Here is an 18,815-nt window from a genome sequence, read left to right on the forward strand (position 1 = left end):
CTCTTGGCTATGACAGTTTCTTAGGACTCCTGCTCAGGTATTTTGTGGCATGTCCTTCAGTGGGATTTGTTTGCTTTTTCTGCATGACTAGACTGAGGATATGGGTTTGGGGAGGAAGACCACAGGGGTAAGGTGTCATCCTCATCACCTGTCATGTTCTGTCAATGTGAGTGATCACTGTTGGTGCTGACCTTGACTACCTGGCTGTTTGTCAGACTTATCCACTATGATGTTTCTCTTTTCCCTCTTCCATACAACACTCTTTAGGAGGTTACTGTGCACAACCCACACTTAAGGCGTTGGGAGTTAGACTTCCCCTCCTTAGGGTAAAGTATTACGTGTTTACTTGGAATTGTTCCATATAGATGGTTTGTCTCTTTTCTATTGATTTATTCAGTCATTTATATGTATCAGAGTGGACTTATGGATATTTATTTTGTACTTTGTATTACAATACAATATTACTTGGCTCATTTTTTGTTCACATTATTCCAGCTTTGGCCGTTGGGAGTTTTTTCAGTTGACTCTTCTGTCCTTTTTCATGTTTCCAATACCATGAGTGTTGGTTTTTTGTTTGTGTTTTGAGCATTCTCTTCTTTTCTGGTGCTGCAAGATACTCCAGGTTCATCTTGTATATATTTCCTTTCCTATTCCTAGAATCAAGCATTTCTCCAAGGAACCCTAGTTTCCATTTATTGGAAAATGATACTAGAAATCAAGCTCTGGGTATTAGATGTACTTGTTACTATTAAGGTTTTATTGTTTCTGGACCTTCTCAGTTGACAGACAAAGGAAATATATATGTGTATACTAATACCTGTATATGTACATAACTAAATGTTTCTGTATATAACCATTTGTGTCTGTATTAAGCCAAGAATGAGTTCATACTTAGGTCTCCAGCTCTAACCCATTGCATTGCATGGGTCCTTGTGATTTTCTCCCTGTGCTTATCTGTAAACTCCCACTCCAAAAGCAAGGAACCTGACTGACACCAGCCACCATCCATTTTCTTCAGTTCACTGAGCTCTCAGAGGTTTTTAAACATAAAGAGCATATTGTAAGGCCATTGGAGTGCTGGTTCTTGGTGTAAAAGCTATCATAAGGTTTCTTCTCAACTTAAATCTTCCCTGGTTGGAATGCCTGTGGACTTTTTTTCCTCCACTCATTAAAAATTTTTTTTTAATCAAAAACTTGTACCTAATCAAATTTGCAACCTTTTGCATAGCAAAGGAAACCATAAACAAAATGAAAAGACAGCCTATGGACTGGGAGAAGATATTTGCAAATGGTACAACTGACAGGGGTTTATTTTCCAAAATATACAAACAGCGCATATAGTTCAATACCAGAAAAACAACCAGCCCAATCAAAAAATGGGCAGAAGACCTAAATAGACAGCTCTCCAAAGAAAACACAACAGATGGCCAATAGGCAAATGAAAAGATGCTGATCATCACTTATTATTAGAGAAATGCAAAGCAAAACTGTAATGACGTTCCACCTCACATGGGTCAGAATGGCCATCATTAAAAAATCTACAATTATCAGACATTGAACCTTCAGATTTCCATTTATTTCTGTCTTTACAAAATTCTCTTAGTAGGAAAAAAATTTCGATTTCCTGGAGGATTATAAAACCCACCTGAAACAGTTCTTTGCTCAGAGATAAAAAGTTTTGGAAAATGAAATTTTGAAGTTGCCTGAAAAGTGGTAGAAGGTAGTGGAACAAAACAGTGAATACACTGTTCAACAAAGTTCTTAGTGAAAATGAAAAATGTATCTTTTATTTTTCCTTAAAAACCAAAGGAACTCTTTGGCCAACCCAATACAGTGGAATATTACTCAGCCATAAAAGAGAATGAAATAGTGCCATTTGCAGCAGTGTTGATGAACCTAGAAATTATCATACTAAGCAAAGTGAGTCAGAAAGAGAAAAACAAGCGCCATCTGATAGCACTTAGGTGTAGAATCTAAAATATGGCACATGTGAACACATCTACAGAGCAGACTCAGAGAGAGCAGACCTGTGGTTGCCGAGGGGCACAGAGGGAAAGACTGGGAGGTTAGGGTTAGTAGGCGCAAACGAATACACAGGCTGGATAAGCAGTAGGGTCCTGCTGTACAGCATGGGGAACGATGTTCAATATCCTGTGATAAATCATAATGGAAAAGAATGTATGTGTAATTGAGTCACTTTGCAGTACAACAGACATTAACACAATGTTGTAAATCAGCTATACTTAAGTAAGACTTTAAAAAAATGAAACGTATAAGAAAACATAAATATAGGTATCTTAACTTGAAAATGGTACAAAACTAGGTGGATCTTGGAACATATAACAATGAAAAGAAAGTATTCATTAGGTCAACCCACAAATGGTTAAAAAAAATTAGTAACTAGGTTTTGTGGAGAAAGTAACAGTTCAAGTTGGGGACAGCTGGGAACAATAATCATGTAAGCTCAGCATATGCTAAAATGTAGCATGGCTGCTAAAAAATACATTGAAAGCTTGACCTGTATCCCTGTAAGCGTACTATTCAGATGAAGGGAGACATTAGTCTCATGCTGCTCTTGGTATTAAAGTATTATATTCATTCTTAATTGAAAAAGACATTTAAAAACATCAAAAAAAAACAACAGGATGGAAAAAGTTGTATTGAACACAATTTGGAATTTTGGCATCAAGTTAATAATGATAGTATTTTAGACCATTAAGTAAAATAATAACCGTGAATTCATACTGATCTAAAAAGTAAAATAAAGTGAAAGTTTGACGAGGAAGGGAATGCTTACCTAGTCTCAAAATACCTCCCTACAGAACACTTAACAATTACTAGGGGAAAAAGAGTCACTTCAAATGCCTGGAAATGCCTGGAGGACATCACTCTTATGAATGATCAAAGTGAACGTCACTAGTAATGGGTTATATCAAAACTGTGCCCCCTGGGAGTATTCACCAGAAAGAGCGCAGCGTCATTTCTGTGGTGTTACTGCCAGAGGTGTGTGACCTGAGTCTAGCCACAAGGAAACACCAGACGAATCCAGATGAGGGACATTCTGCAAAATAAACATGTCAAGGTCGTGAGCATCAAGCAGAGCCTGAGAGACTGGGACTGAAGGAGACCTGAGAGCTGAATGTAACGCGTGGCTCTGGCCTGGACTACTGTAAGGACGTGATTGGGTAACTGAGTGAGCTGAATGGACTCTCAGATTAGACAGCAGTAGCATATCAGTGTTAATTTCCTGATTTAGGTGATTGTACTGTTTATTTATGTGTTTTTTTGTTTATAGAATACACACTGAATGTTTAGGGATGATGTGGCATCATGCCAGTAGCTTACTCTTAATGGTTTGGGGGAAAAGAAGTTTTTATATTTCCAACTTGTAAATGTTAGATTCTTTTAAAAATCTTTTTTAAAAATGAATAATTTGGGACTTTGGGAATAATTAGTATGGAGAAAAGACTCAGGCAGAGTTCCAGGGAAGATGTCTTTGACTTCTTGCAAGGGAAGAGCAGTTTTCATCAGTTCTTTGAAATGTTTCTTATATTTGATGGCATCTTATGGTTTCACAGGATTTTTTCTTCATGATACATACAGTAATGATGCACTTTACAGTTTATGGTATTTTACACCATCAATAAGTGAAATACAGTTTATTTGTTCAGTGATGCTTCTCCAGAGAAGAGAACCAAGAGCCATGAATGGGCATTCAGGAATCAAGAATTTAGTTATTAAAAGGACCTTTCTGGTACTAAAAACTGGGCTTCCCTGGTGGCTCAGCGGTAAAAAATCCACCTGCCAATGCAGGAGGCACAGCTTCCATCCCTGGTCTGGGAGGATTCCACATGGCGTGAAGCCGCTGAGCCTGTATGCTCCACAGCTATTGAGCTTGCACTCTAGAGCCCGAGAACCGGCCCTGCTGAAGCCATGCACACTAGAGCCGGTGCTCCGCAACAAGAGCAGCCTCTGCAGTGAGAAGTCTGCGCTGCCACTGGAGGGTGACCCCTGCTCTCCCTCACTAGAGAAGAGCCCGTGCGGCAAGGAAGACCCAGCCCAGCCAAAAGGAAATGAATAGAAATAATTCTTTTAAGTAATTTATAGGGGGTTCCTGTATTACGTTGAAGATGATCTCTAAGAACTCTTCTAACTAAAAGATTGGATGATTTTCTTGATGTCTGGTGCTGTCCTCCTGATTACCCTCCTACTTTTCTGCCTCTCTACATCAAGGGCAAAAGTGACTTTTTTTTCCGCCTGGTCTTTGCTTTTATCTTTTCTTTATTATGATGCAGAAAACTCAAACAGAAATTACCTGATGAGTACATATAGGCAGGAGATAGCATAAGAAGAAAAGAAATGACATTTGAGTACTGGGCATTGAGCATTGGCCCTACTTGTTTGAGGAACTTCCTACTCAAGGAATAAAAGAACAAGGATTCAGTAGACCCCTGTTCTTTTTGAGGACAAATTACAGCCGAGAATGAAGCAGCTCTGGAATCGCTTGGTGGCTCACACATGGAGCTCGCCTGTATGTCAGCTTTTGGGCAGGTGGTTTAGGTTCACACTTCAGCACAATTTCAAGTTCATCAGTGTTGTGAACCTTGTGGGCATCAGCTGGATATCCATGGTACTGGCATTTTCTTGAAGCAGTACAGCTGCTTTCACACCAGTACACTTCCACAGTAACAACTTTACCTTTCATTCTCTTGTTCCACACCATTGTGTCCCTCTTCTGTCAGTCATTCACCTCCCTGCCTGTCGCTTCTCAGAGGCCCTGAGTCCTGGCTTACTCACCCATACATATGTAGCCCTGCCGTCATCCTGGCCAACTTCAGTATCCATATGGGGAGTGAACAACCAAACCTAAGATTCTTCTCTTAGATCCTTTGACCATTCCACCTCGTTAGTAACCTGGGCCTCATTATCTCCTGGAATTTTTATATCTCTTGAGTCTCAGTTCCAGTGTCCTGTTCTCTGACTGTTGCTTCTTCTCTTTTTCTCCTTCTGTCATTTGGGTTTGTTGAAGCTTTCGGTTCTGTGGGCCCTCTGTTCTCTCACATTTATCCTCCTCCACACTTCACCCTTGCATACTATTTAGATCATGAGCCACTGTTTCAGTCACTTTGGACAAACTATTTCATTTGGTCAATAAGAAGTGTCTACCATCACATGAGCCTATGCATTGGAAAAGACCCTGCTGCTGGGAAAGATTGAAGGCAAAAGGAAAGGGGGCGGCAGATGATGCGATGGTTAAATAACATCACTGACTCAGTGGACATGATTTGAGCAAACTTCAGGAGATAGTGAAGGACAGGGAAGCCTGGCATGCTGCAGTCCATGAGGGTGCAAAGAGCCAGACATGACTTAGCGACTGAACAACTGTTACACCATGCTCAGTTACCTTTAGGTCCACTTGTTTCCTGAAATGCCCTGAATGGCATGGAGTTTGAACTTTATTTAGTTGACAGGAGGGATACATGAAAGGGTTTGAATAGAGGAATCAAATTTATGTTTTAGAAAAAAACAGTGACAAATCTCAGCAGGAAATCTGTAATATAATCTGTTACCCACAGGTGTTTTCATTTTGTGAAAGAATGTAGCATATATTTTTCTTCTTTGAATTCTTTTTTTTTTTTCATTTCCCCTCCTACACATTCATCCCATAAGCCTTTGTTAGGGACCACTCTCTATGCGGCTCCAAATCTGAGGGCTCCCAAGTCCCTGAAGAGTGCTCTGCCCCTGTTCTAGAGAGTGGCTCCTGTGGAAGGCTCAAGGAGTATGTACAGAGGCCTTTCAAAACTGACTTTAAATACTCATCAGGGCACTGTGTAAAGAGACTAGGGTGGGAGCGTGTTACATGTGCGTGGGGGCTGTGGTGCCCTGATAGAAAAGGGACCCACCCATCAGGGCAGCTAGGGTACCCCACACCCAACCTGGGATAAGGGAACAGAGCAGAGGCCCTCTGTGGAGGACCCCAGGGCCACCTGGGAGCCAGCCCTCCCTTTGAGGTAGATAATCGGGGAGAGAACAGAAGAGGTGCGCCCATGGTGGTAATGACAAATGGTCACTTTCTCCATGATACTGCTGATAGCTGGGGTAACCTGCAGCCAAGGTACACTCAGGGGGCAGCTGGCTGAGCTCATCCAGGAATGGGGATGTATTGCAGAACTGCTGGGCCCTGTAGTGAGTTTGGAGGATGCCAGCACCCTCGATGAGGGCCAACAGGACACACCCCCATCATTGCTGAGACAGCCATGGCCAGTGGCCACTGCGGGCAGCCAGCACAGCCCTGGTCAGTGCTCCAGGGGTGATTGAGCTCCAGGGGTCTTCCTTGCCCCACAGCAGCACCAGACCACAGTTGATGGTGGAAAACATGTCCCCCCACATGACGAGGATATCTCCAGTCTGAGGGGCTCAGATCCTCACTGCGTTGACACTGCTTGTTAATTGATGCCCAATTCCAATAGGGCCATTACAGAGGCCCTTAATAGCCTGGAAGACTCCATGCTGATAATACCCATAGTGAAGGTTCCACTACAATCATCCACATAATTCACGAAGGGCAAGGCTCAGGAACATACTCCTCCATGGCAGCCTCACTTGAATTCTTTTTTTTTTTTTAATAAATATATTTTATTGAAGTATAATTGAGTTACAATGTTTCAGGTGATTCACTTATACAAATATATGTAATATATTATTTTTGAAATTATTTTACATCATAGGTTATTACAAGATATTGACTAGTTCCCTGTGCTGTATAGTAAACCTTTGTTGCTTGTTACATATCTATTTTTTAACTAGAAATCTAACATTCTATTCATATAAAGTCAAACAAGTGGAATCAAAATGTCACAATTTTTTTAGTTAGGCAAAAACTCATAATTAAATATCTATATTACACATATTTAAATATATGTATACAAAAGCTTTTCTACTACACTTGATAAAGGCTTGAGAAAGAACATCCAAAAAAAAAAGAAGAGATGAAGAAATTGGAGAACATAAACTAAATGAAATGGGAGCACTGAATATGAAATAGAAAAAGTGAAACAAACTAGATAAAAGTAAAAGACCATCATATAGTCCAGTTGTTTTTATTTATTTATTTATTTATTTTTGGTTTCTGGAACTTCCACTTTAATTTCCCTGTTTAAGGCTAATTAGGCGCACAGATCGGCTCATCAACCCCCAGACCTGAATCCAGCAAGGCTTTCTGTTGTTTAGTCTCTGAGTCGTTTCCAAGTCTTTATGACCGCATGAACTATAGCCTGCCAGGCTCTTCTGTCCATGGGATTTCTCAGGCAAGAATACTGGAGTGGATTGCCATTTCCTTCTCCAAGTCCAGTTGTTTTTAAACATGACTGCTCATTAGAAACACATCTGGAGGTTTGGAGAAAAAACTCAATACTTGAGCATTTGTATTTTCCAAAAAATTTCAAGATAGTTCTGAGATGCATCTGGAATTCAGAAAGTAATTATAGGTTTTTCTGTTAGATCCTAGTTTTGGTGCTATAGAGTTCTGTTGACCAAGAGACCTCTGGGACAACATTAAACACGCCAACATTCACATTATAGGGGTCCCAGAAGGACAAGAGCGAGAGAAAGGACCTGAGAAAATATTTGAAGAGATAAAAGCTGAAAACTTCCCAAAGGAAGGAAGCAAGGAAATAGTCAGCCAAGTTCAGGAAGCACAGAAAGTCCCAGGCAAGATAAAGCCAAGGAGGAACACAGACACATAGTAATCACACTGACAGAAATTAAAGACAAAGATAAAATATTAAAAGAAAAATGACAACATACAAGGGAATTCCCATCAGGTTATCACCCACAGAAGGGACTAGAAACTACAAGCCAGAAGGGAATGGCATGATACAGGTAAGTGTTGACCAATCATGATATAGTAGTACTAAGTGAGTAATCATTACATAATCCCAATAGTAAAAGATGTTTATCAGTTTTCACAGTCAATAACCTGACAAAAAATAAAAGATAATTACAACTGCAAGTCATAATGGGAACATGATTAACTTAACAGTGTAAAATAGTTACATATACAATTTGGGAGGGTCAAGCATAGTGATGTCATAAGTGAAAGTGCATACATGCACATGTTTTCATTCACCTAGTCTACATCTTTTGGTTGGTGTATTTAATCTATTTACATTTAAGGTCATTTTTGATATGCATAATCCTGTTACCATTTTCTTAACTGTTTCGGGTTTATTTTCTGCAGGTCCTTTCCTTCTCTTGTGTTTCCTGCCTGGAGAAGTTCCTTTAGTATTTGTTGTAAAACTGGTTTGGTAGTGCTGAATTTTCTTAACTTTTGCTTGTCTGCAAAGCTTCAAATCTGAAGGAGAGTCTTGCTGGGTAGAGTTTTTTTAATGTGTGCAAAAATCCGAACCTCTCAGATCATGAGCTTCGTGGAGACACGAGCACGCAGGGCTCAGCCAGGATGTGACTAATGGTGCGATGTGGCTGATGGGCCAGCACAGAAAAACCCTGACGTACACCTGCCCGTTCCCTCTGCAGCGGCCATTCTAGCTAGACCTTTTGTTGTTCAGTTGCTAAGTTGTGTCCGACTCTTTGTGATCCCATGAACTGCAGCACACCAGGCTTCCCTGCCCTTCATTATCTACCTGAGTTTGCTCAAACTCACGTCCACTGAGTCAGGTAAGGTGGTCTGGTATTCCCATCTCTTTAAGAAAAGTCCTCAGGTTGTTGTGATCCACATAGTCAGACTTTAGCATAGTCAGTGAAGCAGAAGTAGATTTTTTTTTAGGAATTCCCTTGCTTTTTCTATGATCCAGTGTATGTTGACAGTTTGATCTCTGGTTCCTCTGCCTTTTCTAAATCCATTTTGCACATCTGAAAGTTCACAGTTCACATACCACTGAAACCTAGCTTTAGGGATCTTGAGTATAATCTTCCTGGCATGTGAAATGAATGCAATCATACGGTAATTTGAACATTCTTTGGCATTGCTTTTCTTTGGGATTGGAATGAAAACTGATCTTTTCCAGTCCCATGGCCACTGCTGAGTTTTCCAAATTGCTGGCATATTGAGTGGAGCACTTTTAACAGCATCATCTTTTAAGATTTGAAATAGCTCAACTGGAATTCTGTCACCTCCATTAGCTTTGTTCGTAGTGATGCTTCCTAAGGCCGACTTGACTTCTCATTCCAGAATGTCTGGCTCTAGGTGAGTGATCACACCATCATGGTTATCTGGGTCATTAAGAGCTTTTTTGTATAGTTCTGTGTATTCTTTCCACCTCTTCTTAACATCTTCTGCTTCTGTTAGGTCCATACAGTTTCTGTTTTTTATTGTGCCCACCTTTTTATGAAATGTTCCCTTGGTATCTCCAATTTTCTTAAAGAGATGTCTATAGTCTTTCCCATTCTATTGTTTTCCTCTATTTCTTTGCACTGGTCACTTAAGAAAGCTTTCTTAATTCCCCTTGCTGTTCTCCTGAGCTCTGCGTTCAGATGGATATATCTTTCCCTTTCTTCCTGGTGTCTCTTCTTTTCTCAACTATTTGTAAGTCCTCAGAAAACCAGTTTGCCTTCTTGCATTTCTTTTTCTTGGGGATGGTTTTGGTCATCACGTCCTGTGCAATGTTATGAACCTCTATCCATTGTTCTTCAGGCACTCTTAACAGATCTAGTCCCTTGAATCTGTTCGTCACCACATAATCATAAGGGATTTGATTTAGGTCATACCTGAATGGCCTAGTGATTTTCCCTACTAACTTCAGTTTGAGCCTGAATTCCACAATAAGGAGCTGATGATGTGAACCACAGTCAGTTCTCGGTCTTGTTTTTGCTGACCATATAGAGCTTCTCCATCTTCTGTTTCAAATGATATCATCAGTCTGTTTCCGGTGATGTCCATGTGTAAAGTCCTCTCTTGTGTTCTTGGAAGAGAGACCTTTAAAGAAATTTTAATCTCTTTCACTTAAAATATACAGTGTTCTGCTTTACATATAAAGAGGTCATTGAATTCTTTAGGAATAACTGATGTCACTACCAGAAATTACTGAAGTGTCTTTACAGACACTTAATATGAGAATGCAACATTCCCCTTAACTCTTTATATGGGAAATTATTTAAGAGTTTTAAAATTCCTTAGAACATTGACAACTGATTTGAACCTAGCAAATAAGTTCATCTGTTAAGGCAGAAAACCTGTTAAATGGGATTTTGCACAGGGATGCTGTTTTTTAAAAAAAAAAAAAAAAAAAAACAGGTAAGCTTACAGTACAAATGTGGAAAAACTTGCAGTGAAAGCACTTTCTGCACTTGGGGCCTAGTGTCTCAAACAGTTCATGTGCCCCTTTCTGTATTTTCCTTTCTGCAGTATCAGCTGCCCAGCTGAATTGGCTTTGCCGAAATTCATTCCCAGGAGTGGGGTGACGAAGGCTGTTGAGAGAAGAGCTCCGTGATTTCTGATCCTTCCCATCTGCAGGCACTCGCTGAACTGAAGTTCAGATCCTCTTGGAAGCCAGGAGGATTGTGTTGGTCAGCAGATAGCTCTGAGTGTTTCCCATGGTTGTAGGAGAAGTTAAGGAGAAGCAACAGGAGTTCCAAAGTTTTGTGGTAGGGAGTTTTTGGCTTCCTCTACTTCCTGTGAGTAATAATAATACAAGTTGGATAGGCTAAGTAAACTGTAGATATATTTACTGAGCATCTGCCATGATGCTTGCAAGTTTTTGAAAGATGCCTTTTTTGAAAGAAGAGATAGAGGTTCAGAGAGGTTAAGTATCATGCTGGAATTCGAGCCTAGACATTTTAACTTCAGAGCCCAAAGGAGCTTAGCTTCATTTGTTGGCCCCTGAAATTGATTTTGTAGTCAGGATTATAGCAGCATTAACATATTTTTCCACATACCCTTGTTTCCCAAAGAAGTGCTAGATGTTGGGGGAAAAGGGACTCTTACAGAAAAGATGCCAACCTAGAAGTTCTGTTTATTTAGTAGGAAAAAAAGATAGGTAGAATCATATTGATTACAGAACCACTTTGCAAAAAGTAGAAGATATTAGAAAAGTCACCATTTTACAAATGGTGTTGTGGTAACTGATTCCGGTGGGCATTATTGGGTGCATTAAACAAAGATTTACTGGGGAACTGGATATTCTGAAAACATCACCTTATAGACTGCTTATTAACTAAAAAGAGACAAGTATTTGTTCACAGTAGAGAAAATCTGGCAGATACCAGATTAGCCAAATGATAAAACTCACCTTCATCAATAAAGGTAAAACCTGACATATGATGTCGCATGCTAGAAGGACGTAGCATCACCTGTGTACCATTCCTACCAAAAATATTTACTTTGGAGATATAATCGTGAGAAAACAATCAGACAAATCCAGATTGAGGGACATTTTTAAAATATCTTGCCCGGACTCATCAAAAAGGTCAGTGTTGTGAATGTCCGAAAGTGACATTGAGGGATCTGCTTTAAAACAGAGGAGACTAACGAGAGACAGCTAAGCACAGTGCCCACAAGACCAGATTGGGTACTGAGTACTCAGCTAACCTAAATAGTTGTGAGAGTCATTGGAAGCAGGCAGAAATATTTGAATATAGATTGTATATTGCAGACAGTGTCATATCAGAGTTCAGTTTCTTGAATGTGATAAATGAATTATATCCATGTTCTTAGGAGATAATGCTGAAGTATTTAAGAAAGAAATGTCATGATGTTTGCAACTTACTGTCAATTGGTTCAGCAAAAACATACAGAAAAGGTGAAGTATTATCAATTGACAGATCTAAATAAAAAATGTGTTTAAGTGTTCATATAGTATTGAGACTATTCTGTAGGCTTGAAAATTCTCAAAGAGTAGAGTTGCTTATTAAAGTAACCATACTCAAGCAGGGGAAACATTCACATTAAAACTGACAATGGAGAAAGCTTTCAATAAAATAGATGAAAGCAGGGATCACAGCGAGGCTTTTACTTAATTGGTATCTCTGGCAAATTAATCCTGGCTACTGAGCATGTTGAAATGAATGGGATTCTGAGGCCATATTCATGATTTATTAGCATTGTTTGCCAAGGGCTTTAATGTGAGAGTGGTGATGAATGTTCCAAATATTTGTCATCTTTCATTGAATGTTTGTATCATTACAGTCAAATTAGGTACTTTGCTGTTGTTCAGTCGCTCAGTCTTGTCTGACTCTCTGCAACCCCATGGACTGCACCCTCCAGGCTTCCCTGTCCTTCACCATCTCCCGGAGCTTGCTCAAACTCATGTCCATTGAGTCAGTGATGCCATCCAACCGTCTAGTCCTCTGTTGCCCCCTTCTCCTGCCTTCAGTCTTTCCCATCATCAGGGTCTTTTCTGATGAGTTGGCTCTTTGCATCAGGTGACCAAAGTATTGGAGCTTCAGCTTCAGCATCAATCCTTCCAATGAATATTCAGAAGTGATTTCCTTTAGGATGGGACTGGTTGGATCTCCTCATAGTCCAAGGCACTCTGAAGAGTCTTCTCTAGCAGCACAATTCAAAAGCATCAATTCTTTGGCACTCAGCCTTCTTTATGGTCCAAGTCTCACATCCATACATGACCACTGGAAAAACCATAGCTTTGACTAGATGGACCTTTGTTAGCAAAGTAATGTCTCTGCTTTTTAATATGCTGTCTAGGTTGGTCATAGCTTTTGTTCCAAGGAGCAAGCATCTTAATTTCAGGTTGGAGTCACCATCTGCAGTGATCTTGTAGCCCAAGAAAATAAAGTCTGTCGCTGTTTCTATTGTTTCCCCATCTATTTGCCATGAAGTGATGGGACCGGATGCCATGATCTTCGTGTTTTGAATGTTGAGTTTTAAATCAGCTTTTCCACTCTCCTCTTTCACCTTCATCCTCTTCCCTTTCTGCCATCAGGGTGGTGTCATCTGCATATCTGTGGTTGTTGATATTTCTCCTGGCAATATTGGTAGCTTGTGCTTCATCCAGCTCTTATCAGTCATTACTTGATCTAACCCTAATTTTATCCTGAGCTTACATTTTTCCTGCACTAATACCCTCCCCTCAACAGAAACTGGCTTCACAAGTCTTTAAAAGTCAAGTGTCTGAGGCAATCCTTAAATTAGGATCTTTGAGCCAAGATCTCATTTATGGGTGGGGTGTGAGGAAGTCATGGACCTCTGCTGAAATTAGAAGGGAGTACACTACCATCAGATTCTCTAAGGGGTTTATGAGCTAAAATGGTTGATAGCCTGGTTCCTTTGCTAGTATTCTGATGATCTGCTATAATTATTTTTCACTTTGTTTGACAGCAGTGTTTTAGTCTCCTTTCCTATCACTCTTTCCAGGCCCCTGCATTATAGTAGTGTTTGGCTTCTCTGTCTAGTCCCTTTTAGGATTCTCCGTTGCCCTTTGAGAGCAGTTGTAGTTTTCATGTAATGAAAAGCAGGTGTAAAGGAAAAAGCTCCCCTGTGTGTGTCTCCTTTACTACTCACAAAGAAAACTTCACTTCTGACACTCTTCCTGGTCACCAAATGTTTGTGGGGTTTTCCCTGTAGCAAGCGATTTTTAGCAACTCTAGCTGGGTGTCCTGTAATTCAATTTGATTCTGACAGTATCTGCCTGGTGTTAGCATCAGATCCCACAGGTGAAGAGCTCAGTCCCACGGACACCCCAGCCCCCTTGTCACCACTCAGAAGCCAGCTGGCGGTCCAGTGTTGTCACAAGTACTTCTGACCCACCAGTTGTATGTTGTGGTTCCCTCAACCCCTTCCTTCTGTCCAAAAATTTGTTAGAGTGGCTGATAGAACTCCGGGGGAAACGTAACATTTACTGGTTTATTATAGGGGGTAAGATACACAGGGCAAAGAGTGTGAGCAGGGCGCTGTGACATGCTGTCCTCCACCTCCTCCATGTGTTCACCGGCCTGGACATTTGTGGATCCCCATATCTTTGGGTTTTTACAGCCTTCACATTTCTAGTCCTCCTTCCTTCCCAAAGAACTGGGAGATGGGGCTGAAAGTTCCAAGCTCCTCCTCATGGCTTGGTCTTTCTGGTGACCAGCCAGTGATCCTGCTGCTCGCCAGGAGCCCACCAAGATTCATCTCATTAGAACAAAAGACACTACCGGCATCCAGGGGATTCCAAGGGATTTAGGGACTCTGTGTCAGGAACCAAGGGGAGAAAACCACCCCCCTAATATTAGAACCAAAGATGGTCCTAGTGCTGCTGCTTAGGAAATGGCAAGTGTTTAGGAGCTTTGTCCCAGGAACCAGAGACAGAGACCAATATATATCTTTTTTGTTATTTCACAGCAGGTAATTTTCCATTCTCTTTGGGAAGTGGATATTAAGGAGCCTTGATAAAAGTATATAACTCAATAAATACTGTTGAAAGGATGGTTGAAATAATTAAATATTTCTTTTCCCAAACAGCTTTCCATTGAAATTAGGTGGTGCTCACTTAGTGTTGTTTTAATGAATGAAATTACATGGAACAGTTCTCTTGGCTACCTGTGCAGCTTTCCCAGCTCCTTTTCCAGCTTGAGTCTTCAAGAGGGAGCCTCAGAATTGATTTCTAAAACTGTTTGTACCTGGTGTGATTATAAAGCAATGAGACTGATTGTCATGTGTCGTTTGTGGGATCCGTCTCAGTTACTTTATAGCCATACCTGGTATCTTATACCACAGAATATTGCGTGTTGAACAGCGTTTTAAAATCACTTAAGGTTTCTAAATGGAAATTTTAAATGGTTTAGCATCATTTTAGATTTTTTTCTAACTTACTGATCAGAGCACTTATATCAGAAAGATAATTAGATGTTAACTTGTTGCTTTAATTTGCAGTTTTCTTTTTGGTTTTGGAATTTTAATCAGTATTCTGATAAACTGCTTATTGAGTTTCTTTTCAGTTGTAAATGGTCTTTGTACATTGTACAAGGATAGTCCTTTCAATTGAATATTATAAATGAAACATATAAACTGGGGTGAACAAAAAAGGAACCTTCCCCTAGTCCAATCTACACATAGGACCTAAGATAGTTTCAACTGTTACTGATTAAAGATACCACCATTTGGCATTTTGCTGTTGACACTCTATTATCAAATTTCTGTCCTAAGTCAATGAAATTATAAAACTATATATCTTGAACTTCTGCTTCTTTCTGTTCCTTGTGCTAGTTCTGCACACAATAAGTGCTCCATAAATGTTTATAAGAAAAGTTAATGCGAACAATTACCAACTTTTGTATTACAAATAACAGTGTTTTTCTCCTTTTCATAAGGAATTGGGGCTCTCTAAAGCACATTTAAGATGGAAAAGGTTTTATAGTGAAACCTGCTGTGATTTTGTCACATCTCTATTGCTGTGTGATAGAATTCCCAGGTGGCTTAGTGTTCAAGAATCCGCCTGCCAACGCAGGAGACGCAGGTTCAATTCCTGGGTCCGGAAGATTCCGTGGAGTAGGAAATGGCAACCCACTCCAGTATTCTTGCTGGGGAAAGCCCATGGTCAGAGGAGCCTGGCGCCTTTCCCTCTTGGCTTCATTCCACAGGGTCATAAAGAGCTGGACACGACTGAGCATGATTGCTGTGTAATACAATGTTGTGCGCTGTGTCTTGTTACATTTGGCTGATTTAATGGTCTGTCTTTCCAATACAGTTGTAAGACAAATTAATGCAGCTTTTACCACTACAGTCATTTTATGCTTTAAGTGTGTTTGTTTAAATCTTAAGTAGTACAATCAAATTTCTTTTCCCACTTGGTGCCAGCACACCCAATTACAACTTCATTTCATTTGAATCTGCAAAACCTTGCCATTAGCAAAAATTGCAGTAGTTTTTCTAAGTAACATTTTTATATATTTGATATTCTGTAAATTTTAAATGTCACTTGAGTATATATATTTATTTTACATTACAGGCACTGGAGATATTATTGCTGTCATGATTACAGAATTGAGGGGTAAAGATATTTTGAGTTATCTGGAGAAAAACATCTCTGTACAAATGACAATAGCTGTTGGAACTCGAATGCCGCCAAAGAACTTCAGCCGTGGTTCTCTAGTCTTCGTGTCAATATCCTTTATTGTTTTGATGATTATTTCTTCAGCCTGGCTCATATTCTACTTCATTCAGAAGATCAGGTACACAAATGCCCGGGACAGGAACCAGGTGAGCTACCAGTACTCTGTAGTGATGAATGCTTACTGGCCGTAATTCATAGACTTCTGTTGTAATCATACAGAATATGAACATTTTTATCATTTAAAAAAGTGGTCAAAAACATATCTATACAAGTATTTTAAGGGTATTTGAAATACCTAAATGGAGAAATTATTAAGTTTATAGTGATCACTTGGAATATTCCAGGTGAATGGTTAGTTTAATATCAGAGTGTGATATACCTAATTCTAGTAATTTGAAAAAATATTGCAAAATTGCATTTTTAAGCTGGTAATATTTGTTGTCAGTAGCAGGGGAGTTGGAAGGATGAATGACGGAGACTTTTCACTATTTATACTTTTGTTCCATGTGAATTTTTTTTCCCATGTGAATTATCTGTCCTATTTAAGCTTAGCCACAGGGCATTGATGAGGTCAGAAAGGACCAATAGAAGAGATGTATCTATCTAGTCACCCTGGAAATTACATTGACCAGTACAGCCTAAGTACTCAGTATTAAGATGAATAAATGTACAGGAAAAACAATATACTGCCCTGTAGTAAAGGACTTGCAGATGGTTTTCTGTCAGTTTGTTAACTTATTAATAGTTTGTTTGATGTGCTATATACAGAATATCTGCCCTGGAGCAGTTGTAAGATGTTAGGTCCCAGTCCTAGGTATTTCTAAGAAACTAAGAAGTAAATACTTTGGCCACCTGATGCAAAGAGTTGATTCATTTGAAAAGACCCTGATGCTGGGAAAGATCGAGGGCAGGAGGAGAAGGGGATGACAGAGGATGAGATGGTTGGATGGCATTACCGACTCAATGGATATGAGTTTGGGTAGGCTCTGGCAGTTGGTGATGGACAGGGAGGCCTGACGTGCTGCAGCTCATGGGGTCACAAAGAGTTGAACACGACTGAGTGACTGAACTGAACTGAAGAAGTAAATAATGTGGAGCATGGTTTGAAGCCAGTTTTTTTTATTTTTAGCTGCATTGGCTCTTTGTTACTGCACACGGCCTCCCTTTAGTTGTGGTGAGCTGGGGCTACTCTCTAGTTGCAGTGCATGGACTTCTCATTGGAGTGGCTTCTCTTGTTGAAGAGCACAGGCTCTAGGTACATGGACTATAGATACATGGGCTCATTAGTTGTGACACATGGGCACAGCATGTCCAGGAAGATTTTACATGCCGTGCCCATGGGTCACAACTATTGAGCCCATGTACCTATATGGTACATGTACACAATGGAATATTACTCTGCTATTAAAAATAATGCATTTGAATCAGTTCTAATGAGGTGGATGAAACTGGAGCCTATTATACAGAGCAAAGTAAGTCAGAAAGAAAAACACCAATACAGTATCTTAATGCATATATATGGAATTTAGAAAGATGGTAACAATGACGCTGTATGCATGACAGCAGATATAAAGAGACGCAGATGTAAAGAACAGACTTTTGGACTCTGTGGGAGAAGGCGAGGGTGGGATAATTTGAGAGAATATCGTTGAAACATGTATATTATGATATGTGAAATAGATCACTAGTCCAGGTTCAATGCATGAGACAGGGCGCTCAGGGCTGGTGCACTGGGATGACCCTCAGGGATTGGATGGGGAGGGAAGTGGACGGGGTTCAGGATGGGGGACACATGTACACCCATGGCTGATTCATGTGAATGTATGGCAAAAACCACCACAATATGGTAAAGTAATTAGCTTCCAATTAAAATTAAAAAAAAAATTTTATGTAACATCATTCTGTATTCAGATAGAGCACCTGTAAATCCCTGTAGGGGATGGCGCAAGGTGGGGGTGTGTGAAATTTCATCCTTCCTCATTCTAGTGAAAAGAAACATAGACTTTGGTATGGAGTTCAAATCCTGACGTTACTACCAATTTGCCACAGTCCCTCTTGCACAGTTTATATAGCTTCTCAACTTGTTTCTGCATCTGAAAGTATGTATAAAACATCTAAAAAGTATAATTTATTGAACATTTGTGTGCCAGGCTCTGCAGCATCCTACATCTTTGAAATTTTTATCATGATAATTTTTATTATTTGTGATTTCAGGCCTACGGAAAGTTGTAAAAATAGTATAAAGTATTTTCTTGCCCAAATCTCCAGCTGTGAACATTTTACCTTGCTTCCTTCTCCAGGTGTATCAGTTCAGTTCACTTGCTCAGTCATGTCCAACTTTTTGTGACCCCATTGACTGAAGCACACCAGGCTTCCCTGTCCATCACCAACTCCTGGAGCTTGCTCAAACTCATGTCCATCGAGTCGGTGATGCCATCCAACCTTCTCATCCTCTCTCATCCCCCTTCTCATGTCCTCAGTCTTTCCCACCTTCAGGGTCTTTTCCAGTGAGTCAGTTCCTCGCATCAGCTGGCCAAAGTATTGGAGCTTCAGCTTCAGCACCAGTCCTTCCAGTGAATATTCAGGACTGATCTCCTTTAGGATGGACTGGTTGGATCTCCTTGCAGTCCAAAGGACTCTCAAGAGTCTTCTCCAACACCACAGTTCAAAAGCATCAATTCTTTGGCGCTCAGCTTTCTTTATGGTCCAACTCTAATATCCATACATGACTACTGGAAAAACCATAGCTTTGAGAAACTAGATGGACCTTTGTTGGCAAAGTGATGTCTCTGTTTTTTAATATGCTGTCTA

The 18,815-nt window shown here is 40.1% G+C and overlaps 1 protein-coding gene and 1 pseudogene across 3 annotated transcripts in view; one reads left to right on the forward strand and one right to left on the reverse strand.

Moving 5' to 3' along the window:
* The window catches only part of RNF130 (ring finger protein 130), a 141,478-nt gene that overhangs the window by 51,211 nt on the left and 71,452 nt on the right, over nucleotides 1-18,815 (forward strand). For all 3 annotated transcript variants that reach the window (XM_065917249.1, XM_065917248.1, XM_065917247.1), the window contains exon 3: nucleotides 15,900-16,150. In XM_065917249.1, coding sequence (XP_065773321.1) covers nucleotides 15,900-16,150 — 251 coding nt within the window. The remainder of the gene's footprint in view (nucleotides 1-15,899; nucleotides 16,151-18,815) is intronic.
* Nucleotides 5,857-6,592, reverse strand: LOC136155628 (mitochondrial import inner membrane translocase subunit Tim17-B pseudogene; annotated as a pseudogene).

The sequence above is a fragment of the Muntiacus reevesi genome, chromosome 1 (genome assembly GCF_963930625.1).
Source record: "Muntiacus reevesi chromosome 1, mMunRee1.1, whole genome shotgun sequence".
NCBI classification, from domain to species: Eukaryota; Metazoa; Chordata; class Mammalia; order Artiodactyla; family Cervidae; genus Muntiacus; species Muntiacus reevesi.